This window comes from Montipora capricornis, chromosome 11, assembly GCF_036669925.1.
Source record: "Montipora capricornis isolate CH-2021 chromosome 11, ASM3666992v2, whole genome shotgun sequence".
NCBI lineage: Eukaryota > Metazoa > Cnidaria > Anthozoa > Scleractinia > Acroporidae > Montipora > Montipora capricornis.
Genome location: NC_090893.1, coordinates 28,386,173 through 28,397,590, shown reverse-complemented (window position 1 = coordinate 28,397,590; position 11,418 = coordinate 28,386,173). Strand labels below are relative to the sequence as shown.

General features: G+C 40.9%; 1 protein-coding gene across 1 annotated transcript in view; it reads right to left on the bottom strand.

Annotated features, from left to right (window-relative positions):
- Positions 1-3,108: 3,108 nt before the first annotated feature.
- Positions 3,109-11,418, bottom strand: part of LOC138022777 (uncharacterized) — a 20,601-nt gene continuing 12,291 nt past the window's right edge. Inside the window, exons 6-9 of the mRNA XM_068869722.1 lie at positions 9,278-9,492; positions 7,181-7,400; positions 6,228-6,484; positions 3,109-3,969 (exon numbers count right to left, since the gene is read on the bottom strand). Coding sequence (XP_068725823.1) covers positions 3,802-3,969; positions 6,228-6,484; positions 7,181-7,400; positions 9,278-9,492 — 860 coding nt within the window. The 3' untranslated portion in view covers positions 3,109-3,801. The remainder of the gene's footprint in view (positions 3,970-6,227; positions 6,485-7,180; positions 7,401-9,277; positions 9,493-11,418) is intronic.

Here is an 11,418-nt window from a genome sequence, read left to right as displayed (position 1 = left end):
CATCCGGGTGGCCAAAAATCTACTTGTAATTTTGACGTATTTAAATGGCTGTATCCCAGTCACCCTAACACCAAACTTAAGGATTTTGTAAATCTCGGTGTGTTCTTTCTGACTATGTGGATCAGTAGTTGCTAATCCCATAATTTACAGATTCGGACCTACTTCCCTTCGGCTTGAAATCAGGCAATGTTCACCCAAAAAACATTGCGTGCTTCTGATGTTGTTGTTTTGAAATAGTTCCAGCGCTCGGAATGTCTTGGGTCAGGAGTCCATGAGTCGGAGCCTCCCTATGCACTGTATCTTTGAGTCAACCTTTGCGCGCATCTTTCTATTTTTAGAACTTACCCTTCACAAGGAGACTCACAATTACATCAATTTACATCAATTTGCATACATTCTTTTTTGCAATTTTTGTCTTCGTTTGATAATAACGGTATTCTGATTGACCCATTCTAAATAGTGCGTGCAGAGTCGAAGAACTCGTGGCTTTCTAAAAATAGAATGATACGCATAAACGTGGACTCAGAGATCTTGTATGGGAAAGGCAAGCTCCTACTCATGGGTTCCTGCTTGGGTTAACATGGGCCTTAAAATAATTGACAATTATTCACCAATGGGGAGGTAAATATCCACCACTTTCACCGACACTCAGGTGAATAATTGTTTTAGTACATACCACACAAGTTGAATAAAAAGCGAACCAGAAAAGTACTAAAAAATTCACTTTATTTATGTAAAATTTCAAATCTTGCGCGCCGGCTACTCGGAGGTGAATAGTACTCGGTTAATCACCTGCGAGTCAGCCACTCAGCGCGCGAGGAGAGCGCTATTTACTTGCGAGGTATATACTAACGTTCGTTATTATTGTTATTATTCCTTTCATCTCTTTCTTTCTATTCCTTTTCCTTTTATTTTTAGTTTTACCAGACCTGGGATACAAAAACTGACCAACTCACGACCTGACATTAAAGCTCGCGCTTTTTTTTTTCACTAATTTTAGAAACATTACGACGCACGCCTACAGACACCTTAGATGTCTGCGGTAGAAACTCGCGAAGCACGCGCCGAGGGAGCTTAAAACCAAGCATCAAAACCAAGGTTTCCGCAGTCTCCGATAAACTTAGTCCCACGGCAATAAACCCCACGGGAATGAAAAGTCTCTCAGGGAGAAGGAGGTCAAGCACCAATCGAAAGAGTTAACAGTTTACAATTTGCGGTGACACTGCAAACTGAGCTCCACGGTGTTGTGTAAAATACCTGGGGAAGTGCGCATACAGTGGCTCAAAGCGTGACAGCTGTTGTCACTGGATAAATCACTGGGTGTTTTCCATTAAGCCAAAATTTCCAGAAATTTCGGGCTAAAGCCAAATGGAAAGGTCCGTTTCGGTTCGGTCCGACCGGAATATTTGGGACCACCTCTGGAGTTGGTCCTCTTTGACCGGTCAGACCAAAACGTGCCGTTCCATTTACAAAAATTCCTTTTCCAGTCCCATTTCACTGTGATGTAACCGAAATTTCGGTCGAAACGTAAATGGAACGCTTCGGTCCGGTGGGAAATTGACTTTTGATGAAAAATGAGGTTCCATTTTTCCTTAGTTCCACTGGTCTCCGACCTGATGGTCAGGGTTAATGGAAAACTCCCACTATATCCAACGGATAAGCCCTATCTAAACCATTCGAGTTATCCAGTACATAGAGATTAACCAGTTTTAAAGTGATTCAAAAATTGCTATCTACCTAAGGAGAAGACAGATGTGCACAAAGTGTCCTCTCTGCTCCCTCAACTTCAACATCACCTGTGTCCAGATTTGACTGAAGTATCTCTCTTTATTTTCCTCTAAGGACGGTGCCACCTAATTCAAAGGTATTTTTGCGCAGTTTACTGACTATACGGGAAAAGCAAGTGTTTTTGAAATCCAAAAAGAAAATTGGAGGTAACCACGCATTTTTCGAAAATAGTTAATCAACAATATTTGTAAAAAGCTTTGAAATACAAAGCAATGTATGGCGTTCTTTTTCCAAATTGAAGCTTTATCTCTAAAAAATGCGTGGTTACCACCAATTTTCTTTTTGGATACCAAGAGCACTTGCTAAGTTCTGCTTTCTCCGCATAGTTTTGAACCGCGCAAAAATATCCCTGTATCAAGAAGCGACGCCGATAGGAAATCCGACTATCTCGAGATGCGCAGAACGTATGCGCAATAACAATAGTAGGCACCGTCCCCAAGTAAACAATCCTAACCCTAACTCTATAGGGAAATCGTTGATTACAGTTTTGCCTCATTAGCACACGGCTATCGTTTTGTAATCAGTCAGCCGAGAATAAAGTACTGAATACTGAAAGTGCATTGCATAATGAGCTATCTCTGATACAGCGGATAATCTGTGAGCAATGATGTTTTGAAAATTCGAAATTTTACAAAGGATGTTTGGGATCATTAACGTTTTTGCCACCCAATAATTTATCAGTTTTTGATGGGTAATAACTGGTTCGTTAGCAAAGCTAAAAGTATTAAAAGTAGAGATTTTAACGAGTTCTTTTACCCTTGAAGTAGCATCCATTTCATATCACTTCATCGTTGATAATGCCTTCTGTTATCAAACTCGCATGTTCATGATACAAAATGTAAAAAAAATGACGTCAGCAAAGGTTTCCTTATTGGTGAAAGTCACGTGAGCGTGTAGATTTATAGGGAGGCTTCGCGATGTTCACCAATAGACCTCTTCACAGTTGTGTCCTTAGTTACCTGGCCTTTAAATGAAAGTGAGGCTGGTGTTGACACTTATATGATTCAGACCTCCATCCTCTTCTTATGTTAATGATGTTGTCATGCTAATTAGTAAGAATTTACAAAAGAAAAGCAGTGAAGTTTCTATCAAAGCAAGGTCAACTAAGCACACAACTGTAAAATGGACTATTCATTGATCAAGATTCCGCGTGCATCTAATGAGGGACATTTCGAGACATAAGTGTTATATGGCTTTGTCGTAGAAGTCAGAACACACCTTTATAATGAAAGATCATGCAGGTCATCGATGTCATTTGATGACGTTTTGATAACCTTAGTGAAGTGCTAACGGGAGCTCCTTCCACGTCAAAAAGTAATAGGATAAGCTTTATTTATACTGAGGAAGGTTTAAAGCTTGAAACTTTTTAGCGTGTGTGAACACAGCAGCGTTAAGAAAGCCTACTGGATGGGCAAAACTAGTTGGTTAGTCCAGTTGCATTGGAGTCAGCCGGAGAAGCATCGAGTTAGTGCATGGAGAGAGTTGGATGTGAACCACACCGCGGCCTGAAATTCCAGTAGTCTAACCCCTGGGCCTTTGCCGATTTATGATATGATGGGATGAACGGTTTTTACTTCTAACAATCAATGCAGGCGTGGAATAAAAACGTTTTTAAATTTTGGCAGCATTGCAAAGAGTTATGAACGCCCTGTTAAACTAGGCCGGGACAGTTCGAAATTCGAAAGTCGTTCTCAATTGGTCGAAGAGGAAAAGAACATAATACTGTTTGTTTCTCCACCCAAATTTTGAATACGCATTGATTCCTGTTTCTCTTGGGACCTACAATGGTCCCAAGACAAAACAAAAACAATGCTTATTGTGATATTTTTCGCTTCGACCAATTGAAGCTTCGTGTGAAGCGTGAATAGATTTCGTGACAATTATATGATGATTTATTCGGACTGCCTGTTGCTATGACATATTTCCAGTCCAATACTGAGAATACGAACATGGTCTATTGCAACATAGCATTTTGCACGGAGCGCGAGACCTCCGTCAACTTCACTCAGACGTTCACATATTCGAACTGGATTGTTCATGTTTGCAAGAGTCAGAAATGAATCGGTGAACGTCTCGAACAAAGTCAAGAAATTCTGGCATTTTGGACACAATCATTTCCGGTTCCCAGTCCTCGCTGAAGAGAGCATTGTCCCATTCTTCAGTGCCAAGGTGGATGTCTGTCTGCAAACGAATTCAAAGAAGAAATTACAGATTGTGCATAAAATGAAGTCGTATCGCACGAGGAGCTGTTTCAGTCTACTCATGAAAGTAATTCGGCAAATTGGAAATTTCGTTTGATTTGAAACCCATTTTCCCGACACACTATGTCAACTAATCCGGAGTGAAAAGCAACTGTAGCCATGAGCGGACCCGTAACACCACCCAACCAAAAGTGTTTAAAACCCCAATAAATACTAAACATGTCTTTAAAACACTTAGATGTCAAATAAACGAGAAGACCTTTTTTGGCTTGTACGTTTTGTTTTCCTATTTCAGACCAAGTGATCTTACTCTAGGAAACAGTTTCTTTCAAATGTCGTCTTATGCACGTGCATATGTTATGTATCCATAACTTATTAAAGAACAAAAGGAAAATTGGGTTGGGAACATCACGTGGTCTGAAATTAGAAAACAAGACATACAAGTTAAAAAAAAGTTTGGAAGACTGGAAGCTAAAAGCCAAATAAAATGAATGAATGAATGAATAAATAAATAGAAACTACAGACCGCAACAGACACCAAATCCGAAAAAAACGAATATATACTTTCGATGTGACTGCCCTAAAACAGACCTCTGAGCTTCCAAATACTCCTCAGACGTACATGTCTTTCCAGCGCTTATAGGGAAGATATCTGTTTACAAACATTGCTTTTGTGCCAACCACAGAAACAAAAGACCCTTTGTTTCGACCGCCAATGAGGCTCTGGTTGGCACTTAATTGGCAATAGGTGACGTTAACGATATCTTCCCTATAACCGTCCACGCCTAGCTTTGAACTATGATTGATTTGTCGGAAATGTCACTAACCGATGTGAACGCGGTTCAGAAATGAATTGCTTTCGTTGTGGCCCCAGTTGTTCGAAGGGTGGATAGCGCTATCCACTGGATAACTCAATCGATCGGTTTTGCTAGTGTTGGAGCGAGTTTCAATCGACCGTTGTAAAACCAAAACCAAAGTAAATAACTTTGGCCAATCAAAAAGGACGGAGACAATCCAGTAAACCAATCAAAACTCGAAGTAATTACACGTAGCCTACAAAAAGCGCGGGAAAATGTGCACGCGCGAACCACAATTGGTTTTGGTTTCACTTCTGATTGGTTGAAAAAATGGCGGGAGAACTTTAAACCAAACCACTGAGTGAAGTAAATGCAAAGCCAAAGCAATTCGCTAATTACTTTCGACACTCAATTGAAAACCGCTCTAATCCGGTGGATAGTGTTATCTACCTTTTGAACAACCGAAGCCTGGTCGATGAAAATTAGTTCATTTCTTCAACAGTAGCTGCTTTCTAATATGTCAATTTCTTTGTACAAAACCAGCTTGGTTGGCTCTTGGCATACTCGATAGTAAATTTTAAGACACTTCACAATGACTTGCTTGGCAGCAGATACCTATTTCTACTAAAGGGAACTTACAAGTACCGGCCCATACAGCCTTCTCCCTAGGGGAGTGTTAAGTCTGGTTTCCATATGATTCGCAACGGTCTACGACCATCGGAAGCTGTCTGCGTCGGTCTTATCGCAGACGATCGTAAACACAGAAGGCAAATGTTTCCATTTAAATCTGAGGCGATCGCAGACAAGCGTACCACTAATCCTCTGCGAAGCGCGGAGAAAAAGGAGGGCACTTTCTTCAAGTCTGATTGGACGTGTTTCAAGGCGAACAATAGTGTGTTGCCGATAGGACACACATTCATCTCAGACACATGTTTCCATTAAAAACTGTCTTAGTCGGAACCGTCGTAATGGTCGGCAGAGTAGAACTAGATTCAACTTTGCCGATCATCCAGACCGGGTGCCGCAGACGCCGGGGACAGATGTTTCCATGTGTCTGCGACGTGTCGCCGGGGACAGATGTTTCCATGTGTCTGCGACGTGTCGCCGGGGACAGATGTTTCCATGAGTCTGCGACGTGTCGCAGACCGTTCCAGATTATATGGAAACCACGCTTTTGGCAATGGACCCCGCCTTCACATTGACAGCCCCTCTGTCCTCCTTTAAGAGTTACAATGACTGACATTCTGCTTGCAGAAAAGTGTTTTCTTAACTCCCTGCCATCGGTTAATTTTCGTTCCATTCTTCCCTCTTTAAATTGTGTTGAGGTATCCAAATTCTATGATAAATTATAGTGATTGGAATGAGGTCCCACACGAGGGTAGAGATGTTCTCCCAAATTTGCTCGGTCAGTTCTTTTGATGCTTAACATTTGCTACCCTACCGTTTCTCGAGATTCTTCTTCCCTAAAATCACTGCACCATGTACTCTCCTTGGACACAATCATCGTAAACCCCGGCCGGGGAGTGAATAGGGTCCGAAGGGAACACCTTCGGTGACTGAATAGATATCCGTGGGGTAGATCTTCAACTGGAAGAATTAATCCGTCAGCATCAGTGAATTTCAATTTGGAGAGATAGCGAGACAGTACTTGTGTTTCCTCTTGTTCATGGACGCCATTATTTTTGGCAATAACATCATCTGTAAGACAAATTCGATCTTTAGTCGCATCTAGGAGCGTCATATCTCAGTTTATTTGTGACAACACATCAATATAATCGATTTATTTATTTCTTTGATCGTGAGCGGGCGGTATCCTGAGAATCCTGCAATCTGATTGGTTCCGGGAGCGGGCAGTATTTTCCTATCTCCTGACCACGGTCACAGTAACCAACTACGTTAAGCGCAGAGTGAAGTTGCGAATTGAAAGAGCGAAGTTTCAATTTGTCGTAATTGTTTTTTGCAATGGAGCAGTGTTATTGTTCAACTTTCTCATAAAAAAACGATGGATTGATCAATTCATTTTATTGTAAACTTTTGTTGACACGTTGATGAGACAATGTGTAAAATAAAAACATGACTTTTCCAGTTTTTCTTAATAGTTTCTCCTACCTTCTAAAAATAGAATTTAGAAATAAATAAAAATGTTATTCACCGGCCTTGGTCGGTCCGTATTGGGAAAAACTGTGCCCTCTGTCTCGAGTACGGCCCTCGGTCTGCGGCCTCGGGCACGGATTTTCCCAATATGGATCTCCCGGTAGGTGAGTAACATATATACATTTGATGTAGAAGTACAGAGAAACCAACATTGGATAATTTGTCGTTCTCTGAAGTGGAACAGTTCGTCGGTCGTGATAACATCTTTTAATTAATGTTCTCAAATACATTTTCAGTTACCTGTAAGTGCTCGCATGATGAGCCTGTAGTCGATTTCACAGCCAGGAAAGATTATGTTAGCAACTAGAAATTTCTTCGATTGCAAAACCAGCCAACCTCGACACCTCTCACTAGTTGCTTCGTCGTCAAAGCGCAACTCTTCCACGATATTGCTCACGTCGTTGAAAGGGACGGGTATTTCCTCTAGCTTCGTTTTGACGTCTTTCCTTGCAACCCATACCTAGTCAATATGATAGAAATGTAAAAGATCAAAGAACAGACACTTAATTGCGCAAGAAATAAAAGAAGCCCATCTGGGCCGCGTTGCTCGAAGCATGGTTAGCGCTAACCAGCGTTAAACAGCATGGAAGCTTAAAGGTTTAAATACCTCTTAACTAACAGTTAGCGCTAACCAGGCCTTGAGCAACCCGCCCCTGATCGTGGAAATGGGCCTTAACTTGCGATGAGAAAAATCTCTGGCGTAAAGTAGCCTGGAGTGGTAAGTTGCCAAAGTTTTAATTGACGCAAAAAGACCTCGAGCTATTATGAAACATTGGCACATTATGCAGAACCAACCGGGTCTTGCTGGGATTTTCAAACACGTGGGGTTAGGGTAAGTTGTAAATTACAAGAAGGACATCCTAGTCCGCGCAAAAATCCCTTCTATGGAACCATCAATCACAACAACACAATGAAGAAGCCAATTTTTCATACACTGGACAGAGTTCCTCAATCAATAAGCCTAGAAATTATTTGCTCACCTACAAACAGTGTTTCCGTAAAGGAATACTAAAACAGCGATCACACGAAACCATCGCTAGACCTATGGGATCACGCAAATGCGAACGTAGAAGCTGTGAACGAGTGGACTTAATAAAGTTTAGCCTTTCAGTGAACCAGATGTACCATTTTCGCGAATTGAAATTTGCAGTACCTAAGGACTGCCCTTGTGAGTCAAGTGTCATATGAAACCTTAAAGTGCTACTATGATCAAAATCGCTTCCTATTTTTCTTCAGATTTTGATTGCTTAACACTTGCCTGGCAATATTTTGAGCTCTGGACTTTTGACTTTTATCCAAAGGCTGTTTACTTTGAGTGTAAGTTTTGGATTTCACAGTCCTCAATTACTCACGTTCCAAACTGACCGATTGGACCTAGGAGGGTCGGAGCTAGGGAAAAGTGTCCTCATCTGCTCAGTCACCAGATTAAAATTTCAGCATGTAAATGCAGCTTATTATATATGCAAAACACGAGTTTAAAAGTCTGAAAGCCCGAAATTCCCGTGCTGCATATTAATTCACCGCGTACACACGCATTGCATTCTTTAACTATGGAGTCTTGACGCCATTTCTCCTCGATCCAGCTCTCTTAAGATTTCATTGTTGGTAATGGCGGACCATTAAAAAGGAAAATTCCATTTAAATAAAGCAGGTGTCCTTTTTTGAATCAATGCTTAAAACTTGGTTCACTTACTGTTTAGTTGATATAGTTTGAATTCCAAAGAAAAATAAAACTTTATTGTTTTAGTCATAGTAGGTTAAGAACTTTTAAGTACAACCGTCTACAGCGTTTTCTTTCCGGATACGCCTTCCGTCCACACGTATCCGGCAAATCCGGAACTATTTGAATACGCTCTCCAGAGTGGATCTTTTGTAATTCGATAGGAATCCGGAACCGTGTGGACGCCAAATCCGGATATTTTTTTTATCAGGATGACGTAACAAGATCGAGCCCAGTTCCTTAACGTGAAATCAATTCTCAAGACGGCTGACGAGGGTTTCATGGCGCATACTCTGTTACCTCTGTTTCCTTGAGGAGTCCTGAGTACTAGAATGAATCCGGATTCGTTTCGAATACGTGTGGACGGGCAAATTCAATTGGAATAGGCTACGTGTGGATGGAAACATTTTTGAATCTGGAAAGAAAAATTTGCGGATTCAAAAATATCCTGATATATTTGGACGGGGCCTGCAACACTCTGATTTCAGCTAAAATAATTTGACCAAGATTTGCATATTCAAAGGGCCTGACTTGAGTGTAGTTGATTGCTAGAGCATCCGAAGGTCGATAGGATTCTGTCAAGAGCTTGTGCCCTGATATAATCCGAGCACTTGTACCTTGCATCGTATTGCCTGACTTCTTGGAGACAAGAAGCTCAAATCGTATCTTGCGATAAAATCCTCTTCAGTGCTTTCACCGAACGTTTCTTGTACCGCTTTGTGATCGAGATCAATGCCTTCTTTGAAAGCAACGTTCCACTCAGATCTCTTCACCGCGCTGGTTCGAAGTTTGTTGGTAGCTTCTTTGATGCTCCAGGTCTCGTCCATATCGGCTGCAGAGATTACAAACAAAAGTGTGGTTATCATTTCTCCCTTACTGATTGCCTAGAATCCGAGGCAGAAATCAAGCAAGCCGACAAAACAGCGTCACCCGTTTGGACAAATGACTTGAATCGTCATTAATAGAAGTTCTTAAACAAACAATTTCACGTCACGCCACATTATTGTGGGGAGTGCAATAAGGTACATTTTCCCTCTCTTTTGGTCACTGAAACTCATTTCAAAGAGAATTTAAAGGTCCACGTTCGCCCAAAAGTCATTGCGGTCGTTTGTTTTTGTTTTCAAATGAAGACTTGTCCAAATGTGTGATGTGATTGGCTAAATGCACTCAGGCGAATCACGGGGGAAGCAATATGTCAGCTATTTGGGTAGTTTCGTGTTACACGAAATTCAGTCACGGTGCGTAATGACTTTTGGGCGAATTTAGGACTTTAAATTTGGCTTTCGTTTGATTCGAAGAATTAGCAGATTCTACCTAGCCCTTGAACTCCATCACATGAAATACCAATTACTGCATAGCACGATGCCCTCATCATTGTGACGTGATAGGTCGCCAGAGCAAGGGGAAAGTCATCCAAAAACACCCCACATTTTGTCATTAAACGCTATTATCTAAAAAACGAACTCAGTGACCCCCATTTTTATTGCTGGAAAGTTATCAGCTGGCTAAAAACAACCTCTCTTCAAAATACGATAAAATTATTTGGGCGGACACAGAGCCACCTTACATTTTTCCAACTGATTGTGAAGTATTGAATCCGCTCCAGAGCTTTTTTTGTTATTGCAAAGAATTTCAAATAATCTTCTATTACTTTCAATCAATGAAAAATGAGGGTTACCGAGTTCGCTTTTTAGAAATGAGCCTTTGAATAGAAAATATGGGATGTTTTCAGAGGGATTTCCTGTTGCTATAGTGACCTGTACCGTACAATATTTAGCGCATTCTGTTAGGCAATAATTGTTATTTCGTGTGTTACCATAACATAGATGTTTGGTGATACAGTGTTTTAGAGTCGACCCTTCTAAATAGTACAGTTATTGAAACTGGTTTAAGCCACCTAGGAGCCCATGAGTAGGAAACTCCCTATGCACAATATCCTTGAGTCAACCTTTACGCGTATCTTTCTATTTTTAGAGCTAACTCTTCAGCAGGGCCGGGTTGTTCGACAGCCGATTAACTTAATCCAGGATTAGCGTAAACTTTGTTTCACGTTTTCCACTTTTTGGTGAAAGTTTCTTTTGCTTACTTTTGTTTTTCAAGATTGACTTCCTCCGATGTAAAGTTTTGCCGAATATCATCGTTGATCAGCATTTGGGAGTAGAGAAATACACTCCTTGGTTAATTTTTAATCTGGGATTAGCGTTAATCGGCTTTTGAACAACCGGGCCCAGGAGACTATCATTTATATCAATTTGCATACATTGTTTTTTGCTATTTTTGTCTTGGTTTAACAATAACTTTATTTTGATTGGCCATTCTGAACGGTGCGTGCAGAGCCGAAGAACTCGTGAGGTTCTAAAAATAGAAAGCTATGCGCAAAGGTTGACTCGAAGGTTAATGCGATAAGGGATAAACGAGAAGGACATTGGACATCTCGAGACAATTTCACGATGTAGATAGATTAGAAGGTCACCAACGTAATATTCCCATGCACCGTATTCAAGTATTTTGTATAGCGCTCATCAACAGTGTTTAATTCAAAGCACTCATTCCGAATAGCGCAGTCTGAGATCTACAAGTGTTTAAGTCCAACCCTCAATTTTGGTGATGGGTATCTATTTAAATATTATGAAAACTCGCACTTGCTCATCGGCTTGCCTAGATGGTCTTGTGGTTATCAATGATGCAAATGCATGTCGCTTATGGTCCAAGTTCAACCTTCTAGATCTCGACCTTCATGATCTTTAAAAATCTTGGA